Below are 26,381 nucleotides of genomic sequence, written 5' to 3' on the forward strand. Positions count from 1 at the left end.
TACCTGCGATTCCACTTTCAAGGAGCTATGAACCTCCACTCCAAGGTCTCTTTGTTCAGCAACACTCCCTAGGACCTTACCATTAAGTGTATAAGTCCTGCTAAGATTTGCTTTCCCAAAATGCACCACCACGCATTTATCTGAATTAAACTCCATCTGCCACTTCTCAGCCCATTAGCCATCTGGTCCAGATCCTCTTGTAATCTGAGGTAACCCTCTTCATTGTCCACTGCATCTCCAATTTTGGTGTCATCTGCAAACTTACTAACTATACCTCTTATGCTCGCATCCAAATCATTTATGTAAAAGTAGAGGGCCCAGATCTAACCTTGCTCATCAGTCTCCCATGGGGAACCTTGTCAAACACCTTACTGAAGTCCATATAGATCACATCTACTGCTCTGCCCTCATCAATCCTCTTTGTGACTTCTTCAAAAAACTCAATCAAGTTTGTGAGACATGATTTCCCACGCACAAAGCTATGTTGACTATCCGTAATCAGTCCTTGCCTTTCCAAATACATGTACATCCCACCTCTCAGAATTATCTCCAACAACTTACCCACCACCGACGTCAGGCTCACTGGTCTATAGTTCCCTGGCTTGCCTCTTAAACAGTGGCACCACGTTTGCCAACCTCCAGTCTTCCGGCACCTCACCTGTGACTATCGATGATACAAATATCTCAGCAAGAGACCCAGCAATCACTTCTCTAGCTTCCCACAGAGTTTTCGGGTACACCTGATCAGGTCCTGGGGATTTATCCACTTTTAACCATTTCAAGACATCCAGCACTTCATCCTGTAATCTGGACATTTTGCAAGATGTCACCATCTATTTCCCTACAGTCTTTATCTTCCATATCCTTTTCCACAGTAAATACTGATGCAAAATATTCATTTAGTATCTCCCCCATTTTCTGCGGCTCCACGCAAAGGCCGCCTTGCTGATCTTTGAGGGATAGGGTAAATAGAGAAAGTCTTTTCCCTGGGTTGGGGGGTGGGATGGGGGAAAGAGTCCAAAACTAGAGGGCTTAGGTTTCAGGTGAGAGGAGAAAGAAAAGGGACTAAAGGCAACTTTTTCACGCAGAGAGTTATGAGTGTATGGAGTGAGCTGCCAGAGAAAGTGGCAGAGAATGGTAAGATTGTAACATTTAAAAGGAATCTGGATGGAGATATAAATAGGAAGGGTTTAGAGGGATATGGGTCAAGTGTTGGCAAATGGAACTAGATTAGATTAGGATATCTGGTTGGCATGGACGAGTTGGACCAAAGGGTCTTTTTCTGTGCTGTACATCTCTATGATTCTATGAAGTGTCTCTTGACATGTTATTGCAAGAGAGAAAAAAAGGCCATAGGGTAGAGGGTAGCATATAGGCACAGAGAGAAGGTTGACTGGCTAACAAGAAGCTGAAAGTAAGTGTAAATAGGCCTTTTTCAGGTTACAAGGTGTAAAAGGCAGTGTCAAAGTAATTGGTACTGGGACCTCTTGCTCACAATTCATATAAATAGCTTAGAAAAGAGACAGAAGGTTTGTTTCCAAATTTGTTGATGTGGATGTGGGGCGTGAATAGACAGTGCTTTGGAACATACCCTGAGACTTTGGTGCCTGGTGTCCAATGTGGTAGGCTCTTTAGTCCAAGTAGTAAGCTGAATCTGTCCAATGGGGCAAGCAATAATCCCCTTTAATTGGCAACTTACTGCTGCCTGGCAAGAAACATACCATGCCGCTTGTGAAAAACATAACAGATGGCTGTGATGCTCCCATTGACAAGATGGGCATCACTAGACTCTCATCCAATTCTGCCTCACATCTCACATAGCCCTAGTTCCACCCCTAGTCTGAGATCCAATCTTCGCCCTTTTAAACGGATGTAAAATTCAATCATTTGCTACCTTAGCCTTACTCTGAGATGATTAATTCATCCTATGTCCTGAAACAAAACCAAATCTAAAGTCAGTTCTGATGAAGAGTCACGGGTCTTGAAACATTAACTCTGCTTTCTACCCATAGATGCTGCCAGACCTGCTTAATTTTGCTAGCAATTTCTGTTTTTATTTCAAATCTAACATAACCTGCTTTCTGATCAATAACAGAACATACTGTTCTGAGAAACTATTTCAAAACCATTCTATGAATTCCTCATGTAAGCTACTCCTGTCGATCTGATTTTTCTAGTTGATATATCAATTGGAGTCACCAATGATTATTGCCATCACTTTATCACAAGCACCAAATATTGATTCTTGTATACATTGCCCCACATTGAGGTTACTGTTAAGGGGTCTCCACTATACTCTCACAAGTGATTCTGTCCTTTGTTATTCCTCATTCCAACCTGAACAAATTCCACATCCTGATCTCCTAAGTCAAAGTTTTTTCTATTACATAATTGCCATCCTTGATGAACAGCCCTATCCTTCCACATTGACCTACATTCCTATTCTTCTTAAGTGTCATATACTATTAGGACCTGATCCTGTCTTCCTGCAACCACATCTCTGTAATGTTTATAAGTTTCGATGTATACTACCAATTCAATTCCATTGTTATGAATACTCAGTATATTCACCTACAGAGCCAATAGTTTTGTCTTTGTTATCTTTGCAACTTTTAGGATTCATTGTTGGTATATTCCTAGAATTATTCTCTCTTTCCCTTCCTACTATTTTCTGACCCTCATTTCCCATATTACTATTTTCCTCAGTTCCTTGCTTTGACTCTTTGATCTACTATTTTTTGGATTAGTGGTGCTGGAAGAGCACAAAATCTGGTTTCCAGCATCTGCAGTCATTGTTTTTACCTCTTTGATCTTCTACATCATACACATTTGAGGCCTTAGCACTTATTTTGAGTGAACCCCCTTTCTATTTCCATCATTATCCACGTTATAAGAATAGTGGCCCCAGCATGGTTCAGGTTTAGATTATCCCAATGGTATAAATCCGACTTACCCCAGTGCCACTGCCAGTAGTCTAGAAATTAGGACCTACATTGAGCCAAGTATTCATCTCTCTAACTTTATGTACTTTGTGCTGAGGTAGTATTCCAAACTGTATAATAGGTTTTGCTTTTTAATTTAGCACCCAGAACTCCATATTGTCAATGCAAATTATCTTTCCTGAGTCTGGTACCTACATGGATCACAACTGGATCTTCTTCCTCCCACTCCAAGCTCCTCTTCAGCCATAAGCAGATGTTCCAAACAACATTGGCACTTACCCAACAATGTGGAAAATTGCCCAGACACGTCCTGTTCACAAAAGGTAGGGTAAATGCAATGCAGCCATTTCCCACCATTCTAATCTGGATCATCAGTAAAGTGGTGGAAGGTGTCATTAACAGTGCTATCAATCAGCACCTGTTCAGCAATAACTTGATACCCTACACCCAGTTTGGGTTCTGCCAGGGTCACTGAGTTCCTGACTTCATTACAGCCTTGGTTCAAACATGGACAAAGGTGGGGTGAAAGTGACAGCCTTTGACATCAAGGCCACATTGCACCAAGTGTGGCATCAAGGATCATGAGCAAAACTGGAGTCAATGGGAATCATGAGGCTACTCTCTACTGATTGGTACATAGGAAGATGGTTGTGGTTGTTGGGAGGTCAGTTGTTTTAGCTCCAGGACATCTCTGCAGGAGTTCCTCAGGGTAATGTCCTAGGCCCAACCATCTTCAGCTGCTTCATCAATGACCTTCCCTCCACCACAAGGTCATTCGTGTGCATGTTTGCCGTTGATTGTTCAGCACATTTGCGACTCCTCAGACACTAAAATAGTCCAGGTCCAAATGCAACAAGATCTGAAAATATCCAGGCTTGGGCTGATAATTGGTAAATAACATTCATGCCATATAAATGTCAGGCAATACTTATCTCCAACAAGACAGAATCCAACCATTGCATCTTGAAATTCAATGGCATTGTCATTACCAAATCTTCCACTGTCAACATCCTGTAGGTTACCATTGACCAGGAACTCAGCTAGAATATCCATATAAGTACAGCGGCTACAAGAACAGGTCAGAGGCTCAGAGTACTGCAGTGCTAGCTCAACTCCTGACTCCCAAAACCTGTCTACCATCTACAAAACACACATTGGGAGTGTGATAGCAGCTCCCTACTTGCCTGGATGAGTGCAGCTTCAACAAAACTCAAGGAATTTGAAACCATCCAGGACAATGCAGCCCACTTGATTGGCACCACATCCACAAAAATTGATTCCCTCCACCACTTATGTTCAGCAGCAATAGCAGTATGTACTATCTACTAAATGCATTGCAGAAATTCAATGCTACTTTGATTTCACCTTTCAAGCCCTTTGTCACTACCACCTAGAAAGACATGGGCAATAGATATATTGGAACACCACCACCCATGAGATCCCTTCCAAGCCACTAACTTGGAAATAGTGTTGCTGGGGCAAAATCCTAGATTTCACTTCCTAATAGTATTGTGAGTCAACCTACAGTACATGGATGGCAGCAGCAGCTCAGGAAGGCAGCTCACCAGCACCTTCTCAAAGGACACTGGGGATGAGTAATAAATGGTGATCCAGCCAGCAACACCCACATCCCACACATGAATAAAAGAACCTTGACATCAGGCAGGCATCATAGCCATTTAGATTCTTACTCCCTCCTGCAGAGAATGGGTCAATTATTCTCACTGTACTATCTCCTACTACTACAATTACATTCCTTGTTGCTTGCTTCACTTGAATGACTTCCTGTACCATGGTTTGTTTGTTTGATTGTCCATCCATCCTGCAGTCTCCCAATCTCATTCAAACAGGTTGAGGGTACCTTAAACATATTGGACAACTGGAGAGAATGACACTGCTGTGTTCCTGCCCTCTGGGTCTCCTTACCTACTTTACTCACAGTCACACCTTCCTGCCCCTGAGCACTGACTGAATCAGAAGACCCTAACCTATGTGACTGCCTCCCAGTATAAAGAATCCAGGATGGATCACAGTATCTGTAGTTCAGCTTCCAGTTTGTTAACTCTGAGCTGATGCTGCTTGAACTTCAAATATTTACTGTAGATGTGTTTACCCGGAATCACAATAATATCCAGGAGTTCACACATGCAGCAGCCTTGGCATATCACATATGCATCATTCTTAATGAGTTTCAATTAATTATTTAATTACGAATCCACTTATTTATGTTGCTTTTATATATTTTATTACCCTTACCATTAACTTGTATGCCATGCTATAATTTAAGAATAGAAAAGATCTTCACCACTTACCAGATACCCACAAAACAAATAGTTCCATTCCCTGTAGTAGAGGGAAGACTAATTCTAATCAGCTCCAATATTCTAACTCTGCCTCTGAATGCCAGCCTCAGAGTTCTGTTCCTACCTGCCCCTCTAGGTGATGCTAGCTGCCTAATTCAGGGTCCTTCTCTCCCCTGCTCCTCTCATAACGTCAAAATAAAGTTGGTCAGAAAAATCCATGTTTACAGAATGCAAAATGGCAGTTTGTGCTGAGTGGAGTAGAAGTAGCAGCAAAAAGCCAAACTTTATGTAAAATAAAATTGCTACGCAGGGAAAGAAACCTTCACTTTTAGTAGCAAAATTTTAAAAATTGTGCTCGTCAATGTTTTAGTCAAAGAAGCCTTGCAACTCCTTTTATCATTCCTACTGTGTTAGGAATAATTAGTTGGGATGAGTCTGAGGTAGAAGTGGAGGAGAAGGGGTCAGCCAAGCCTCTGCATACTATTGAAATCATCCATGTTTTCAATGTTATAGAATATTATGGTTCATAATGGGATTTGGCAATTTAATTCTACATTCCCCGAGAGGGAGCACTGATCCAGGCCTAGGAAATATTTGTTTGAATGTAGAAAGATTTACATTCATGTAGTAGCCAATTTCTGCAGGGAAAGTTCCCACAAACAGCAATGCGATAGTGAACAGATGATCGTTTTTGTGACATGGATTGAGGGCTATATATTGAAAATTGGGAGAAAATCACTGCTTGCTTCAAAACAGTACCTTTAGATCTTTTACATCCACCTGCAGGCCTTGTTTAACATCTCATCTGTAAAACAATACCTCAGTGCCACAACGGAATGTTAACCTAGATTTTTTGTGCTCAATACCTGAACTGGGACTTGAACCAAACTTCTGACTGAATGGTGTTTACTGAAGCACAGTTCACATGATTTGTGTTTAGATCTACTTATGCGAAGGAATTAATCACTGCACATATCAGACCTGCTCGGAGATGGACTGCGGAGATATCGGGCCTGTACGGACAGGACATCTTGTTGATCATTATCTCCTGGAACAACTTGTTCATTGTCAGTGTTCTGAGATGTTGCCATTACTGTTTTCCAGTTCTATAAAAAAACAAGAAAAATAAATGTTTTTGACATATAATAAGACAGAAATAGAAATAATGAACAAATAAATATAATCAAAAATATCATTTCAAACTCTCAAAATAAAAAGCATTAAGCATCACAAGTTTGATCTTTCATCCATATTGAGCTATCCTACTCAAAACTCTGTACCATTTAATTATTCTGACAGTATTCCTCAATCCCAGCTGCACTGCAACACCTGACCTTCATATTTTCGATTCTCTATTCTCATACTATCTGAGCTGAGATTGCCAATAAAAGTTGGAAGAATTATCCTTTCACCTTTGTGGCCTGTGCTCAAATGCTGCTCAGGCGGAGAAATCTTCTACTTTCTTTGATTGTTAAAGGCTCTGAATGAAATGATCTTGAGAAAATGTCAGCTGACCTTCAGGAGTCAGGAGCTCTGCACAATAACAGTAGTCACCAAATCTGGGCAGTCATTTGGTTTGGCAGCCTGTTTTATATCACACAGGATGTACTTTCCAATGGAATGTGGAATGAAACAGTGTTCAGCAAGCAGACAATCCCATCCTATGAATTTCACACCAGGTCTGTTTGGTTAAAATTACCCCCCACTACCGTTAACACATTGTTGAACAGGAGGAATGTGGAGAGAAACTAGAAACGGCAGAAGCACATTACTAGGAATACAAAATAATCAAATCATGCTGAGAAAGCAATGTAGGAGCAAAAGAACAGAAATATTGCTGGAGTCAAAATAACTTGCATCAAACATGCAACTACAAGCAAAACTTATCAAGCTTCAAACATCTGTAAAGGCCAATAATCCTTGCTGCCAAGGCCGGCACATCTACATCATGGATGAGTGCAGCTCAACTTTTGTTGAATTGAAAATATAGTTCTTAAAAGGGCTGCCTAGAGTCAGATATTATTTACTACAGATAGTGACAAAATTGGGAGGAATACAATATTACTCCGTATACTCAAGTCAGGAGATGGATCTGAGCATACTTGTGCTTTGCTTGCTTAACTCATTAGTGATTGACAGCAATAAAAAAGAATTGACAAGATATTCAGGTGCATGGCCAGAAGAATAGGGTTTGTATCTCAGGGGTGGCATAATCCACCAGAAAATGAGCTGGCATAATCCACCAGAAAATGAGCTGGCATAATCCACCAGAATGGCCTCAGTTGAAGCATGAATTGGATCAAATACAAACATAAACACATGATGGCTTTTGAAAGGACAAAGCGAAGGAGAATGACATTGATTGCTCAGATTAAACACTGAAACTGAGGAAAATGCTGAAAATATAGACAAACATTATATTGGGAAAAAGGCTTGGATAGTTTATATCTTATTCACTTTTCTATTAAACATAGATGATCAAGTTTGAAATAGAATAAGGGTAATATTTGACCAGATATAAACTTGTGGGTGCATCCATGAGTCCCACTGATAGGAACCATTAGCTGGCCTGGGCAACTTGTACGTTTCTGTACTGTCTGGGGGGAGTCGATTTGGACGAAGGATGAGAAGGTGAAAACCGATTGCCAACAAGCCAGGTTAGGTTACAGCATGCTAACATTCCTTTTCAAAAGTGGCTTCAGGCCAACAGGTTAGGTTGCTTAACATCTGCCACAACTGGGTCTAGCATGCACCAAGCACTCTCAATTTCATTTGTGGATCAAATAACAAATGGTATTCTATTTAGGATTGTAAGGCTTAGGATTCCAATATGCATATTTAAACCTGCCTTTTATCTCTTTGTAATGGGAGTGATAGGTGCCTATTGAAGGGCCTGCCTGAGCATTGAATCTGGTGATGTCCAAGGTGCCCATTTCATTATTCTCAGAAATTTTTCCCTTCTGTAAGATGGTGTAGCAGTTGAAAATCTCAATATTCACAAATACGTAACATAAAGGCATTAACAGGGTCAGAGAAAGGAATAAGAGTTGATTGGACAGACTATGGATAATCCCACAAAGTTAAAGATATGCACTATTATAAACATTGGAATTTCTTTTAAAATGAAAGTTGCGAGATTAATTTGTGTTTTTCATATTTGGGTCGGGATGCAGGGACCACAATGATTCTATTTTCTGACAGGCTAGAGGTGACTGATTATGTTTCAAATCCACAGATATGTCACCCTTATTGCTATGTCATGGGGGTTTTCATTGGGATGAAAACATTGCACATTGTACTGCACTCTATGCATTCCTGAACACTGGCCAATAAAAATGGACTCCCAATTTAAGGTGCTTAGCCATATGGTCTCCAGTTGCTCTTTCATTGGATATCAACATTTGTTGTGCAAACTTCATTGCCCTTCAACTGAATGGCTTGGGAGAAACATTACTGTGGATTATAGGAGTAGGGATAGCTGATTTTCTTTGCCAGAGGGGATTAGTGAACCAGATGACTTATTATGACAATTGCACCACAAACTAGTTTTGTAATCCAGATTCTCAGCTGTGGTGGCATTTCCATCTGTGCACCCTGACCCAGGGTCTCTGGATTACAGTGACATTGCCACTGTGCCACCAGATCCCCCTTTACAGATAGTTCCACTTTCTGCAGTTTGTACTCATTCATAGAAGATTAAAACCTGACTGACCCCATCAACCAGACTCCTTAAAGTAAATAAAAAGTAAAATGGTAGGGGCTACTACTTAGAGGTTGCAAAGTAGAGAGCAGGAGAGTCTGCAAATCAACATATTGCAAAAGGCATGCCTATGTGCATACATATTTATTTAGTAAAACAAAGAAAAAGTTATGGTATAAATAAAGTCAAGAGACTTGACCTATCTTTGCTTTTGTATTGTAGATTAAAACGGTTATTTAAATGTCAATCAGCAGACTAAGGACAGATTCCTCTACTCACCTTTGAAACAATGCTAGGGGATCTTGTATATTCTTCTAAGCAAACAGATGGGCTTTAGTTTTACATCTCACTCGCGGGCGGCACGGTGGCACAGTGGTTAGCACTGCTGCCTCACAGCGCCAGAGATCCGGGTTCAATTCCCGCCTCAGGCGACTGACTGTGTGGAGTTTGCACATTCTCCCCGTGTCTGCGTGGGTTTCCTCCGGGTGCTCCGGTTTCCTCCCACAATCCAAAAAGATGTGCAGGTCAGGTGAATTGGCCATGCTAAATTGCCCGTAGTGTTTGGTTAGGGGTAAATGTAGGGGTAGGGGTATGGGTGGGTTGCGCTTCGGCGGGGCGGTGTGGACTTGTTGGGCCGAAGGGCCTGTTTCCACACTGTAAGTAATCTAATCTTGAAAGACAGCAGCTCAATGCTCCTATAGCACTACAATGGAGAGACAGCTTTAATTTTTTTTGCTGGAATCTTGGAGAGACATTGTGGAACTGGAACACCCTAAGTTAGAGACAAATGTATTACAACCCACAGCTGACAAGTTTCAGACATACCTTTGACATCTCTTGGCAGGATATGGTCCCCAAAAGAGAGGCCTGAAGAAGAGTCATTTTGGGACTTGAAATGTTAACTCTGTGTGTCTCTCTCCTCAGATGCTGCTAGACCTCCTGAGGTATTTTTTAAAATCGCTTTCTGTTTATAACTCAGTGGTCTTGGAGCATGCTAATCTCATCAGCATACACTCACTGCTACATGCCTCTGCACTGGCTCGGCCTCGTACATCACATGGATCATGGCCATGTTCCCAAAGGCATTTTGAATGTTGGACTAGACACTCACAGCCTACTCAGCAACCAGGCCCAATAAGGATAAACTGTAAGCTCAACTTGAATATTGACATTGACAAATGGAAAACAGTAGGGACTGTTTTCCAAGGTGCCCATTTCATTATTCTCTGAAAATATTCCCCTCTGCAAGATGATGTAGCAGTTGAAAATCTCAATATTCACAAATCTGTAACAAAAAGGCATTAACAGGCTCAGGGAAAGGAATAAGAGCTAATTGGACAGACTGTGGATAGTGAGATAGTAACAACCATGATCTCTGAAGACTTGACTGTTTAGAGAGACATCAAAAGAAGTGAGCAGAAATGAAACACTCAGCGTGGTGAGAAGGGAGTTCAGAAATAATAGAGGCCAGTGAATTGTGTACCTTCGCAGCCTCATTATCATCAGCTTCAGCAAATGGGGCAGAGTTTGATTAGAGTGTGAATCCTGAATCACAGCAGGCAATGTTTAACACAGAGTTGACCATACAGGCCAAAGCATCATTTCACAATGAAATGTAAATATAGGCAAAAGGACCCCTGAGCATTTTAAAAATATTCTGTTCTGATAAAAGGTCATCCCAAATGTAAATGTCAATTGAGTGGCTATGGAATTCCAGCAATTTTCTCTCTTTTACTTTATTTCTTATGTATTTTTATTTTCTCAGACAATTCCTTAAAATCTATTTAACCTCCACCTCTGAGATCACAATAGCAATTCAAAATATGCTGGAAGCATTCTTTTTCTAAAACAACGTGTTTCAGATCTCCTGATGTGATCTTCAATGATGTGATGATTACTAGCCTGGAGTGCCAGCAGCAAATAAATAAACAAAATAATTGCTTTCAATTCAAGTCAACAAAATCTACCATTTTAAATGTTCAAAAATAAAATGGCTATTTTGAAAAATGCTACTTTTCTGAGAATAAACCACAAAAATGGCAGCATCTTTCAGATTAACTGAGGATGTAGGTCACTATTACTGGCTCATTTTCAGTTCTGCTAGTCTTCATGCAACATTCTTTATGCATTCTTCTCAGATCAGATAATACTGGATACACAGATTTGATTTCTTATCCATAAAGAAAAAAGACAAGAGTCTGAAAATGGTGTCATGTATTAAAGTTTACTGATGTTTCATAGATTTTACTAACATCCTAGTCTGTCAGAAAAACAATCTCCCATCTGGATGTAGTTTTTAATCAGGATGTCAAAGAAAAGGTAATACTGAGGCCTGAATCATTGGAAAATCTGTACAGAATTTCATGATTTAGCTACTGTCAGATGGAAATGTAGCAGAATAAAATTTCTGTGATTGTGTCCAAGACTTAAGCTCTTTGAATTGATCATTATGACCAACAAAATTCATAGCCATGGTCCAGCTAGTCTGGCCCTCCAGTGCTGGCCCAACTGGACTCTGTGGAAGAGTTTCTAACTTATATGAATCCAATGGGCATAGCTGCTACTGTAGGTGTACTTGCTGCACTATATATGTTGGAAATCTAATGTTCATGTTTTGTTCTCGTAGAAGGTTTTCCAGTTCGCCTCCTCATATGTCAGGTAATCCACCTCAATCCCCATGTGAAAAGCCAGTCCAATCACAAAAGTTTACTTGGTTTTGTGTGGACCCATCTTTGCTGGGGTGAACCAATGTGCCCACTTTGAGGGCAACATTCCTCACCACACAACAATACTGACCTGCTATATACTGCATGCATCAATTAAGACAGCACTGGGAATCTTCAATACAAGATCTAGCCAAACATCATCTTCACACGAGTGGGTTTGTGGAGTGGGTGAATGTTCTGCCTATTACAAAAATAAATTCTGGGAGGGTTTAATCCAATTCATTAAAAAAGTTTGGGTCATAGAGTCATAGAATCATAGAGATGTACAGCACGGAAACAGACCCTTCGGTCCACCCCGTCCACACCAACCAGTTATCCCAACTCAATCTAGTCCCACCTGCCAGCACCCGGCCCATATCCCTCCAAACCCTTCCTATTCATATACCCATCACAATTCCTTTTAAATGTTGCAATTGTACCAACCTCCACCTCTTCCTCTGGCAGCTCATTTCATTCACGTACCACCCTCTGAGTGAAAAAGCTTCCCCTTAAGTCCCTTTTATATCTTTCCCCTCTCACCCTAAACCTATGCCCTCTAGTTCAGGATTCCCCCAACCCAGGGAAAAGACTTTGTCTATTTATCCTATCCATGCCCCTCATAATTTTGTAAACCTCTATAAGGTCACCCCTCCGACGCTCCAGGGAAAACAGCCCCAGCCTGTTCAGCTTCTACCTATAGCTCAAATCCTCCAACCCTGGCAACATCCTTGTAAATCTTTTCTGAACCCTTTCAAGTTTCACAACATCTTTCCGATAGGAAGGAGACCAGAATTGCACGCAATATTCCAAAGGTGGCCTAACCAATGTCCTGTACAGCTGTAACATGACCTCTCAACACAACCACTTGATGAAGGAACGGCACTCCAAAAGCTAGTGCTTCCAATTAAACCTGTTGTTGTGTGATTTTTAACTTTGTATACCCCAGTCCAACACCAGCATCTCCAAATCATCTCAACTCTTGTACTCAATACTCTGACCGATAAAGGAAAGCATACCAAACGCCTTCTTCACTATCCTATCTACCTGCGACTCCACTTTCAAGGAGCTACAAACCTGCACACTGAGGTCTCTTTGTTCAGCAACACTCCCTCGGACCTTACCATTAAGTGTATAAGTCCTGCTAAAATTTGCTTTCCCAAAATGCAGCACCTCGCATTTATCTGAATTAAAATCTATCTGCCACTTCTCAGCCCAGTGGCCCATCTGATCAAGATCCTATTATAATCTGAGATATCCTTCTTCGCTGTCCACTACACCTCCAATTTTGGCGTCTTCTGCAAACTTACTAACTCTACCTCTTATGCTCACATCCAAATCATTTGTATAAATGATGAAAAGTAGAGGACCCAGCACTGATCCTTGTGGCACTCCACTGGTCATAGGCCTCCAGTCTGAAAAACAACCCTCCACCACCACCACCCTCTGACTTCACTATCCTATCTACCTGCGACTCCACTTTCAAGGAGCTACAAACCTGCACACTGAGGTCTCTTTGTTCAGCAACACTCTGAGCCAGTTCTGTATCCAATTACTAGTTCTTCCTGTATTCCGTGAGATCTAATCTTGCTAACCAGTCTCCCATGGGGAACCTTGTTGAACGCCTTACTGAATTCCATATAGATCACATCTACCGCTCTGCCCTCATCAATCCTTTTTGTTACTTCTTCAAAAAACTCAATCAAGTTTGTGAGACATGATTTCCCACGCACAAAGCCATGTTGACTATCCGTAATCAGTCCTTGCCTTTTCAAATATATGTACATCCTGCCTCTCAGAATTATCTCCAACAACTTACCCACCACCGACGTCAGGCTCACTGGTCTATAGTTCCCTGGCTTGTCCTTATTGCCCTTCTTAAACAGAGTCACCACGTTAGCCAACCTCCAGGCTCCTGGCACCGCATCTGTGACTATCGATGATACAAATATCCCAGCAAGAGGCCCAGCAATCACTTCTCTAGCTTCCCACAGAGTGCTAGGGTACAACTGATCAGGTCCTGGGGATTTATCCACCTTTACGCGTTTCAAGACATCCAGCACTTCCTCCTCTGTAACATGGACATTTTGCAAGGTGTCACCACAGTCTATATTTTCCATATCCTTTTCCATAGTAAATACTGACGCAAAAACACTCGTTTATTATATCCTCCATTTTCTGCAGCTCCAGACAAAGGCCACCTTGCTGATCTTTGAGAGGCCCTATTCTCTCCCTAGTTACCCTTTTGTCCTTAATGTATTTGTAAAAACCCTTTGGATTCTCCTTAATTCTATTTGCTAAAGCTCCTCTAACATCCGGCAAAAAAAATCAAGAATTTAATTTATTTTATAACTGGTGATAACAATATGTATTCACTTAAGTGTTATAATATTTGTAATATTTATTTGAATCTGCATGTAACAATTTTAACATGAAAATTCCCCACAATGATATCAAGCTCGTGAATTATTGCCCCACCCAATACTTTTCTTATGTTGACACCAAAAACGATTGATAAAATGTAACATATTGGGCCAATTTTAACTCATTCGAAACCACTCACATGCACAGAGTCAAAACAGCCCCCACTCTGCTTGTAGCTGATTCAATAGGAACTCTTAAACCAATGAATATTAATGAGAGACAAAAAAGTATCAGGCAGAGTTTAATAGCTCATGGCTGAACCTCTATCTCAATGCCATATTCCTACTTCCTCCCCATACCCCTTGACACCTTTAAAATATAAAAAAACCTATCTCTTTCTTGAATATATTCAGTGACTTGGCTTCCACAGATATCTGGGATAAAGAATTCATTCTTCATCTCAGTCCTAACTGATCTACTCTGCATCCTGAGACGGTGCCTCTTGTTCCAGAGTTCCCAACCATGAAAAACATCCTTCCTGCATTTAGTCTGTCCATCCCTGTGAGAATTTTATTACATTTCAATCAGATCCCCTATCATCCTTCTAGACTCTAGTGAATAGATGACAAGTCAAACCAATTTTTCCTCATTGGTTCTGCCATCTCCAGTACCAACCTAGTGAACATCTGCTGCACTCCCTCTATGGCAAATGTATCCTTTCTTGTGTAGGAAGACAAAAACTGCACACAATAAGTAATATAGTAAGACAACAATACATATATGGAAATATTGGATTCCAAAATTCTACAGATTCTGAAGCAGTTCCCACAGATTGCTGGGTGGTAAATGTAACCTCAATTTTAAAAAGGGAGCAGCAATTAAACAGAAAATTGCATACCAGTTAGCCTAACATGAGCAGTGGGGAAAATGCTAGTGTTTATTATAAAAGGGATGATAACAGAACATTTGGAAAGCATTAACAGGATTGGACAAAGCCAGCATGGGTTTGTGAAAGATAAATCATAGTTAATAATCGATTAGAGACTTTTGAGGATGTAACCAGTAGAACATACGTATATACATGTTTTACTTCTGAACGCAAATCCACTTGCAATGAAGGCCAATGTAACATTGGTCTTCTGCATTGTTTACTACACCTGCCTGATTACTTTCATTGACTCATGTACAAGGACACCGAGACCACTTTGAACATTCACATTTCCCAATTTCTCACCATTTAAACGATGCTCTTCCTTTCTGCTTTTCACATCGAAGTGTATAACTTCATATTTAGTCACAGTTTACTGCATCTGTCATTTGGTTGTCCACTCACTCAACTAGTCTAAATCACCTTGCCTCCTCCTCACAACACAGTCCCCCCAATTTTGTGTCACTAGTAAACCTGGAAATGCTGCATTTGGTTCCCTCATCTGGATCATTCATATACCTTGTGAACATTGAAACTCAAACACTGATCCCTGCAGTATCCCACTAGTCCCTTGGGAAAATGCTCATTTACTTACAGACTGCTTCCTGGCTGTCAACCAATTCTCGATCAATATTACCCCCACTTCATGTGATTTATCTCTGCCCAGTGTCCTTTTATGAAAATCCAAATACATCACATCCACTGGTTCCTTGTTATCCATCCCACTAGTTTACAAATATTGTCAAATATTTAAAAAGACAATTCTGAACGGGACTAAAGATACAGGAAGTGGATTTAAACACTGCCTTCCAGCTGCTAATACTTTTACATTTAAGTCATCATTGGACAAGCATATGGACGTACATGGAATAGTGTAGGTTAGATGGGCTTCAGATTGGTATGACAGGTTGGCGCAAACTGTCCTAGAGGAGTTGTGATCGCAAGGAGTTGTGATTGCCATTGGACTGGAAGCATTCTCTCTGTTTCTCTCTCTCCGTAGATGCTACTAGGCGTGCTGAGTTTCTCCAGCATTCTCTATGTTTGTTTCAGATTTCCAGCATCTGCAGTATTTTGCTTTTATAGAGTATTGGCTAAGACCAGTATCAAAAAATTCAACTGGTGGAAAGAGAACCGAGCAAAAGCAACCAGGCTTCCACACATTCAGAAAATTTATGTTCTATCCTTTAAAAAAAGACACGAATAAAGGTATTATAAAAGTTCCCATATGTTTTAATTTATGTTCATTGTCCTGTTAATTCAACAGGCTGACATTTCATCTGGATATTTTTGAGTGAGATAATAAGGTGACATAAATAATTTCAATCTCTACTTTGAGGTGTCTTACATATAATCTTCCAGTGGTGAAAGAGTTCAGAGCATAACTTTAAAGAAGTATAGCACTATGCCTTTCAAAGTGTCGTAGCTGGAGAGGCGCCGGCCTGAAATGAGAGACTGGCGATTATTTTGAGGCTGTGACAGCTGCTGGTTACAGATGACAGCCTCCCCCCCCACCCTCCAAGGCAGACTGAGGCCTACGGAATGTGCCCTTTGATGGCAATGACAGGCGACACCACTCGACCCGTTTCAATGTTTACTTACTTCATTTAAAATAAAAAGCTTACCGTTTCTTTCAGAAACTTCCCGGTCTTCCCATCGGGCGTCAGTAAAACAAAAGTGTTCGAAAATATTTGAACGTGCCTCTTACCTGGGTACTAAACTTTACTTTGTGACCAAACCGGGCTGCACACGGCCAGAGAGATCCTGACAGAGGGCTCTCTCCGTCTGGAGTGCACAAAGAAGCTGACGCCTGATAGGCAAGGGACAGAAATAACCAAAAATAAAACCGTGCAACATTCCTTCGTTCTCTCCTTCATTTAAATCTTAATCTCCTTTATTTAAAACTTATTTAAATCATTCATTGATGAATAAGTTATTATTACAAATGAATATTGAACAATGGTGTATATTACTTTTTATTTATTTGAACTATGTTTGTGTAGGACCCGCTCGACTGCACTTGGTGGAATCAGTATTATTTCAGTCAGGATAAATAAATCACAGACTTAATCTTGTGATGGGGTCAGATTTCAAAAGCTGCTTTAACAAGGCGTATCAACATCCTTCGAAAAACACTCGTTCTTTGTCTGATTGCAATGTACCATTAAAACTAACTTTTAGAAAACTTGCTAGTAAGTAATGGAGACAATAACATAAATAATTTGACAATGCAAATGAAATGCTGTAAAGATGAGACCATTAGTAGTGCAGATGCAAGTGATACTTGTCAGTATTTCTCATGAGTAAAACAGAAGCAGAAGCAGAAAGCGTGAACTGCCAGCACTAATGTCCAAGGGTTGTTTTAATCACGTGAAAACAAATGTATCATTTCGTTTATGAATGAAGGATGAATTTTCAGGGGTTTGTGCTCCAACCCTTTACTTTTTTGATGGTAGTTTAGTTTCAGAGGTTTCACATTCTCTTACCACAAAATAAACATTTTTGTATTTTTTTTCTATGATGGAAATAACCACAAACGACAATGTGCAATACACAGCATCAAATACTCTAAACTAATGGCCTTTTATCGCATAGTCTCAGAATGAATCCTTACAGCTAAAATCCCATAATTCATTCAGTAGCTGAAGGCGGGTCCATGACACATTGTCTGCTGATGGGTCATTCCCAGCTGTTTTTATCAGTTTTGATATGTCTGTCAGTGCTAGTCACAACACTAGCTAGTTTTCTAGACAATTGAGCTAGCTAACCTTTCAGACTAACTCCAAGACCCAAGAAGGCATAACTAGAATTGAATTAGATTAATGACTGGCCTGTGATGAAACAAAATGCTTCTTTTAGACAGTATTTAGAAGCATTATAGTGGGTTTGTGATTTTAAAAAATGATTTTAAGGTTCTAGGATTCTTTGACACATGTGGTAGGATCTTGTACTCCTGGAAGTGGTGAGCACGGAGAGGCAAGGGTACCTAATGACATGGGGCAATGGTGTACCCAAACCTGAAGCCTTGCCATCTCCCTCAGAATTAAGCTATCAACAGGAATGGTCAATGTCAACCTCCCAACCTTGCTGCCAATTGAGACTGGGCCTCAAGAACTACTGCCCTCTGATTGACTGGGAGGTCTCACTGGGTGGGACTTGCAGAACTGACCCAGAAGATGCAGTGTGGGTCTCTCATTGGTCATCCAGCTGGCTCACTAAGACCTTCAACACCACAACAGGATTCACCAATAAGGAACAAACAAGGGGCGGCATGGTGGCTCAGTGGTTAGCACTGCTGCCTCACAGCACCAGGGTCCCAGGTTCGATTCCAGCCTCGGGCGACTGTCTGTGTGGAGTTTGCACATTCTCCCCGTGTCTGCGTGGGCCCCCCTCTGGGTGCTCCGGTTTCCTCCCACAGTTCAAAGATGTGCAGGCTAGGTGAATTGGCCATGCTAAATTGCCCGTATTGTTAGGTGCATTAGTCAGGGGTAAATGTAGGGGAATGGGTCTGGGTCAGTTGCTCTTCAGAGGGTCGGTGTGGACTTGTTGGGCCGAAGGGCCTGTTTCCACACTGTAGAGAATCTAAAGAACAGAAATTGCCAGAGAAACTCTGCAGGTCTGGCAGTATCTACAGACAAAAAAAAAGAGGTAACAGTGTGAATCCTGTGACTCTTCAAAGTATTAACTCTGCTTTCCCTCCACAGATGCTGCCAGACCTGCAGAGTTCCAAAAGCAAGTTTTGGATTTGTTCCCAGATTTCAGATTTTCAGTATCTGCAGTTCTTTGATTTATTTCAGCCATAAGGAGGCTGAGTGAAGCATGGACTGCATTCTTCCCTGTTAGCTTCAGATAATACTATGGTTCAGTTGCACACTTTAGGTCCTATCGAAAACATCATGGAAAGCTTTATGGTTTTCAAAAGTTAATGTAATTTCAAAATTCAGCTGCTGCAGCCACAAACAGGCTTCAACCCTCAGACCTCATGATTATTTCTTCCCAATGTCCTGCCACTTGTTTCACTCTGCACAATGTGTCCTTCTCTGTCATATCTTTCACCAATGAGCACATGGTCTCTCATATAACCACTTCATATCATTATTACAAAAAAACACGTGCATTCTTCCTTGTTCTCTGAACGGCATCCACCAGCAGTGTTCTCTTCTCCATTGGTAGTCGGTAAAATCACTGACACCCCTCATGGCTCCTTCCTCACCACATTCCAGACATGCACCTTCCAATCACCATCTCCCCATCCTGAATCTATTAGCTTCTTCTTGCTGTCAACATTTACGTAAGTCTCATGTATCAGCAGTTTCCTCTGTAAGGGACACTAATTGTCATTTGCTCACTCTACAGGATGAGATAGTATCCAACAGAAGAGAAAAGGATAAAACTGAAGAATACAAAGTGCTGTCAAAATTGGAACAGCAAATATTGGCACACTCGTCACTCCTGCAGAACTGGCAGAGTATGCAAAATGGAAGCTGAGCATTTCTTTGCAGCAGAGCCTTAGAGATTTTTGCTTTCACTCCTCCATAAACTCTTAGGAAACGTACAAACACATTCCTTAGCTACATGCAGGTGCATTGCAATGTCTTTCATTTGCTACTGTCCAGCCTTTGAATACCATCCTGGCTTTTATTTCATTCCTCCATTTCTTCCTCAGCAGCAAGATCTCCCTGAAAAATACATCTTGGAAGAAGTGAATGTTTCTGAGAACACTGTCGTCCATTGATCCATCATGTATTCCATCATTCTCAAGTGCAATCAAAGAGATTGGTTGTCAGAAAATGGAGCCATGCATGATGAAACACTAAGCACTAGTGAACACCCGCTGTTACTCAGGTAGGGCCAATGAGCAGATAGACAGAGATGGAGTCCACAGAGAGAGAAAGACATTTAGCAAGACAAGGAGATCGATAATAGTTCGCCAGTAAGAAAGAAAAGTTGAGAATGGGGACCCCGAGTAGATGAAAATGGATTGGCTGCACTGAAAGCACGGCAATGAGACTGGGTAAAGGACATGGAAACCCTGAAGATGCAAGTCCCTAAGAGGAAAATGGGATCCTGCTCTTTCAGCTTGCACAGAGCCTCACTGGAGCACTGCAGCAGGCCTGAGACAGAGATGTTGGCCAGGGAACACGGTAGTGTGTTGAAGTGACAGGCAACTGGAAGCTCAGGGTGATTTTTGCAGACAGAACGTAGGTGTTATGCAAAACGGGTGCCCAGTCTGCATTTCGTCTCCCTAGTGTAGAGCAATGATTACAGTCGACTCGACAGAGTGAAGTTCAGGCAAATCACTGCTTCTCCTGGAAGGTGTGTCTGGGGCCTTGGATACTGAGGAGTGAGGAAGTAAATGGGCAGGTGTTACACTTTCTGCAATTGCATGGGAAGGTGCCGAGGGATGTAAGGAGTGAAGTACAAGTGGAGGAGAGGTGATGGCCTAGTGGTATTATTGTTAGACTATTTGGAGACATAGGTAATGCTTTGGTGAGCTGGGTTTGAATCCTGTCATGGCAGACAGTAGAATTTGAATTTAATAAAAATCTGGAATTAAAGTCCCATGGTGATCATTTGTCAATTGTCATGAAAAAATCCATCTAATGTCCTTCAGGGAAGGAAACTGCCATCCTTACCATGGTCTGGCTCTTATGTGACCCTCAGCTGCCCTCTGGGTAATTAAGGATGGGCAATGAATGCTTCCTAAATAGTGAGGCCCAAATATGACTGAATTAAAAAAAGAACCAGTGTATCTCAGATGGAACAGTCCTCACAGAATGCTGATATGGGAGGGCAGGGGATTTGATTGCGGCACCCCGTTACAAATGACAGAAATGGCGGCTTATGACCTTTGGATGCAGATGCCTGTGGGGTGTAAAGTAAGAGCTGAGGAAGTGAGAGGAAGGAGAAGGGGAGAGGACAGAAGCACAGGAAATGGGTCACTCACACTAAGGGCTCAGTCGATCACGGTGGCTGGGAATCCTTGGTTGAGGAAAACAATGGACACATCTGAGACCCCCTTGTCAAACCAAACAGAGACATGCAGAAGAATTTCTGGAAGCATGGCATTCCAACCAGAAATCCATCAACAGACATATTAACTTGGATCCCATTTACCATTCCCTGAGAAAAAGAACAGCAAATGATGTCACCACAGGAAATGACATCACCACAGAAAATGACATCGCCAACCCAAGGAAACCCAAACATATAAATAGAAAGCAGGAAACACTAGCAGTGCTTTGTCCAGAGGGTGACTGAAGATGTTACCTAGCATGGTGACGAAACGTCTGAAAATCAACCTTCCAGCTCAGCGAGCAAACCTACATCCAGAATCTCAACCTGAGCTACAAATCTTCTCAAAACTCGCTACCCCCTTGTGGAAGCTGGCATCATTGGAAGGTGATGCAATGGAGATGGAGAAGTTGGAAGATTGGAATAGAGCCTTTACAGAATCACAATCCTGAGAGAGAGCATAACTGTCACACTTGCTGCCTTTCTGCCATTCAGTGAAGATTGGTACTTTCACTGATCTGCAGGAGCAGAGTCTGTGGAAAATGACAGATGCCTTGAAAGCTTCTATTCATTTGCTTTGTTAATTTGTCTAAAATGGCTGGCACCTCTCCCCAATGTGGAGCACAGGTCTGAGCCCAGAAAGCAGGGTGTGAGGATGTAAAGTCAAGGTAACAGTGGAAATGAGTGGGTTTGTCATGGACATTGGTGACCAGCCTATCCCTGAAATGGAAACAGAGATGGCGAGGAAGGGAAGGGAGGAGTCAGAGATGGCAAAAGTGGGGACTGCAGTTGCTGGAAACCAGAGTTTAGATCAGAGTGGTGCTGGAAAAGCACAGCAGGTCAGGAAGCATCCGAGGAGCAGGGAAATCAACGTTTTGGGCAAAAGCCCTTCATCAGGAGTCAGAGATGGACCAGGTGAAGGTGAGAGCAGCTGGAAACTGGAAGCAAAATTCATACACTTTCCCAGTTCTGGATGAGAGAGGGAAGCGGTACCAATGATGTCATCAATGCACCAAAGAAAGGAGAGTGGATGGGGGCTGGAGAAGGACTAGAACAAGGAATATTCCACACACCCCACAAAGAGACAGGCATAACTGGAGCACATGCACGTACCCATAGCCACCCTTTTGAAAAAAGTGAGACGAGTTAAAGGGGAAGTTCAACATGAGGATGAGCTTGGCTAAGTGGAGGAGGGAGGCATTGGGTAGGAATGGCTCAGGCCTTTTTCCAGAAGATAACTTGCCACAGAGAGAAGCTATATTGGACATATGAATACTTGCTCAGAATTTTCTGTAAGTGACTTACAGTATGGAGGAGTTTGTTTGCATTCTGTATGATATCACTTCTTGCAACATCAGAACTCTCGAGGTTGTCTTGATCAGTCTTGTCAACACTAGAGGGGGCTATATCCTGGCCCTTACAATGTTAAGTAAATGTTCACAGTCTTTACAGACTCTGGGCTCCACCATGGAGAGAGGTGCCATTCACTTTGGACAGATTAACAAAGCAAATGAATAGAAGCTTTCAAGGCATCTGTCATTTTCCACAGACTCCGCTTCTGCAGATCAGTGAAAGTACCAATCTCCATTGAGATGGCAGAGAGGCAGCAAGTGTGACAGTTGTGCCCTCTCTCAGGATGGTGATTCTGTTCTCAACCATCACAATATCAGCTGAATTCCTGAGATCTGCAGGAGGTCTCTACAGGCTCAAACTCAGAGGTGTTTCTGACCACAAGTATGTTAAAGGTTCCCATTAAAGCAATTCTAGTGCTCTACTGGCTCTGTTGAAGTCATTGGCGGTGCATTTGGTAGAAATGGGTGGAATTAATAACTTCCATAGTTAGAATATCACTTCAGACATGATAGAATTCACATAGTAGTGTCTTTAAATGTGGAATAAATACTGTACCTTGATTACAATTGAAACTTTCGTCTATGATTTTTTTTCTCATTAAATTCTTTGTTTGTTTTGTCAAAATGTCATTGACAATGAGATTGACACATTGGTCAAATCTTCTATTCATTCATCTTAGAGCCATGTCATCAGTTGTATCATTGTGATTTACATGAATCTTGTGACGATGCTGCTCCTTTAATAAGGTTATATTGTCCTTGGTTTTTGTTTCAGAGAGGTAGTAAAACACACAGATTCTGAAAAGTCTAAGTTGAAGGGTTTTGGGGCCAATTTGATTATAGCTAACAGATACTGCATCAGGAAAAAAAGGCTTTTAAGTTAAGAAAAATACTTGTACAATGAAAGGGGATTCCCAGCTTAGCTTTTCTCTGGTTAGGTTTGCATTTCGCACTGTAGAATTGAAAAAAAGCTGCTGGACCCAAAGAGGCAGGTCGAGGCTGATTCTCATCTCTCTCTGGCTTCTCTCCTGTAAGACCCTGGGATTGATTTTACCTTTTGTGCCAAGGGGTGTTCATGGAAATTGTTGCAAGTATTGGGAACAGTTTAATTAAATTGGGATAAACTGTTGCATTTTCGGATAGGTTAAGTTATTCAGTATTCTGTTCTCTTTTGTTTGTGTTTCATTTTGGTAATCTTGTAAATAAATTCTATTTTGTTTAAAACTATGTGATAAGACTAACTGCTTCTCTCCTGCAATATCCGCATTACACCTGCTTAAAACAACCAGCAAAGTTAGGGTCTGGGCTACTTTCTTAAAATATTTTGAAGGGGTCAGGCTTGGTCCATAATAGTCTCATTAAATAATGTCAAAAATCATACAACACCAAGTTATAGTCCAACAGGTTTAATTAGAAGCACACTAGCTTTCGGAGCGACGCTCCTTCATCAGGTGAAGGAGCGACGCTCCGAAAGCTAGTGTGCTTCCAATTAAACCTATTGGACTATAACCTGGTATTGTGTGATTTTTAACTTTGTACACCCAGTCCAACATCAGCATCTCCAAATCATCATTTAATAACAGTTTCCACCAGGTCGTTATCAAAAAGTCCAATGGTATAATGAATAATTGTTCATGTTAAGGATTGACAAGTGAGATAGACTAAGCATTAAAAATAGAAAAAACATTGTTTTAGCACTGTATCTTATGTACCATAGGCTATAATTGTATCTACTGGAAGAGATATGGTACACATTCCTGCAGCAAGGGAACTTGACAATGATATGTACAGATCCCAATGAGAACCTGAATAATTGGTGTCCTGACAGCTACTTCTCTGTCATTGCTTTTATGCTAAAATTAATACAAAGGTGGCAAATAAATGGGGCCATGGACGTTCAAAGCTTTGTATTCATATCAGCCCATACTCAGTTAGGAATCTCTGTAAACATCACTAATGAAAATACTGATAAGGTGAATCGTTCAAATTAACAGCCTCAGTCAATCCGACAGGTTAAGTCTTTCCATTTCATGTTTACTAATCTGGAGGGATAAGATTTGAAAGTCATTCTGCCAGCTCCTTACCACATGATGCTACTTCTAGAATTTCCTACTCAAGAATCCCATTTTAGATTCAGATTAGAACTCTTATGCCCTGCAGCTCAGATTGCTCCTCTTCTGCCATCAAACACCAGCAAAACATTTCTGCTGCTATGTATTCTATGTGACATGTTTTCGTGATTGAGTACATGTCTCAGTATCAGTGGACAAATAAAGCGGCTGACACGACACAACACAAACATAATGGTATCAGCTCTAATTATTGCCAAGCTTCCAGTTTAACTCTCCTCTACTCACTCAATTCTCTCATACATAATGATAGTGAGGATGAGCTCCATAAGGGGAGACAGGAGTTTATCCCTCAAACCCCTGCCCCAGCTTGGTCTGTTTCCCCTTTACTACAATGTGCCACAATCCAAGAAAAAGTCTTGTAGCATTCTGAGTATGAATAACTCTTGCATTAGCAACATTTGTGAGTTCCGTGAGACAGAATTACTCATATACCATGCTGTTAAAGTAGATCTAAGTAGCAGTTATGTCACTTATGCTGTCTTATAGTCATGCATATGAAACATTCAATGGACCATTGATCGGTTTGATACGTTTTTGTGCAGCTGTTTGGGTGCCGGCGTTTTGGCATGGCCGTTTGGGCACCAAACCTATTTTGGCGCCAGCCCATTTGGCGACAGACATTTTGGTGCTAAGAACATTTCTTTATTTGTAAATCTGGATGTTACAGTGTTTAGTGATTAACAGATTTAATGTTTTTATTTTTCAATAACGTTACAGTTTTGAAACTTTTTAAAGTTCTACCTTTGAATGATGATGAATCAATCAACATTTTTTTTCCTAGCTCCAAAATGTCCATCGCCAAATGGGCTGGCTTTAAATCAGCTGGCGCCCAAACGGCCATGCCAAAACGCTGGCATCCAAACGGCTGCTCCCAATCATCCCATTCCGCCATTGATTGCCTGGTATGGCTGTACCAGATGGGGTTGTAGGAATGCTGAGGTGGGCCAACACATCGATGAAGAATTAGAAGGAAATATTGTGGCATGCATTCTTGGGAAACTATTGAGACTGGATTTCATGGAGTACTGTGGTTCCTGGCCCCCTCATGAAAAGCTCACAGGGAGCCTGTCCAACAGAAGAATGATTGCCCCCCGCCATTTATTGTTTGATGGGCCATAAATAGACTGTAGGCAGTATTTCTGCCCCTCAGGAACAGCAAGTTCTTCTCCTGAAAGATACCAGGAAACTAAATGCTGGCAGTTCCCCAGTGACTGTAGTACCTGAGGAGCAAGGTTCTTTTGCTATACCCAGGGCTTGAGCAGGACAGCTGTGCTGGAGCAGGACTTGGGAGGTTTGGGTCAACTTGTGCTTAAGTTATAATGTCAACTTCTTCACGAATGGCAAGTCAAAATATTTGATGCAAAAAGACCTCTTGCTTTGCATATTCCAAACCAAGGGAGTATATAACAGATATCTGCATCAATGTTGTCCATTTTAACCCCAAGGCTTTATGCTATTTCTTTCTGATCTATGTACATAAAGAGAGTGGTTGAGTCCTGGGACACCCAGATATCATCTTTGACAGAATTGTTCTGTATTTAAAATTGGAAAAACATTGCATTCATGATCAGTAGATCTGTCAGCTTGCAAAAACAACAAACAGCAACAATATGTTTTGGGTGTAAACCCTTTCCAGGGATATTATGCTTGGATATACATTCAAAATATTAAGGCATAAATTGGACTTTAAATATTGAACAATCTTTAGTGAATTTTGAGCATTTTCAGTTTTATTTAATGCTAATGCCATTTACAATTTTTATTTCAGTTCTGGCAATAATAACGTCTGGATTCTGCAAAAGTACTGGATAAAACCAGATTCCTTCAATTCAAGTTAGTGCTTTAATAACTAGTGATATTTTTGATATCCATTTGTTTCTGGTCTGTGTGTTCTTTGCTGCCTCTTCACACTTTGGGCAGGATTTGAAGACACCCTGTAAGTCAAC

The 26,381-nt window shown here is 41.2% G+C and overlaps 1 protein-coding gene across 3 annotated transcripts in view; it reads right to left on the bottom strand.

Annotated features, from left to right (window-relative positions):
* The window catches only part of dusp27 (dual specificity phosphatase 27), a 47,801-nt gene extending 31,053 nt beyond the window's left edge, over window positions 1-16,748 (bottom strand). Inside the window, exons 1-2 of one of the 3 annotated variants that reach the window (XM_043701020.1) lie at window positions 16,645-16,748; window positions 6,227-6,351 (exon numbers count right to left, since the gene is read on the bottom strand). In XM_043701020.1, coding sequence (XP_043556955.1) covers window positions 6,227-6,336 — 110 coding nt within the window. In that variant the 5' untranslated portion in view covers window positions 6,337-6,351; window positions 16,645-16,748. Of the gene's footprint in view, window positions 1-6,226; window positions 6,352-9,770; window positions 9,832-16,561 lie in introns of those variants that run through there. The other 2 variants (XM_043701021.1, XM_043701019.1) reach the window with 2 other exon arrangements.
* Between the last annotated feature and the right edge of the window lie 9,633 nt (window positions 16,749-26,381).

The sequence above is a fragment of the Chiloscyllium plagiosum genome, chromosome 12 (genome assembly GCF_004010195.1).
Source record: "Chiloscyllium plagiosum isolate BGI_BamShark_2017 chromosome 12, ASM401019v2, whole genome shotgun sequence".
Lineage (NCBI taxonomy): Eukaryota > Metazoa > Chordata > Chondrichthyes > Orectolobiformes > Hemiscylliidae > Chiloscyllium > Chiloscyllium plagiosum.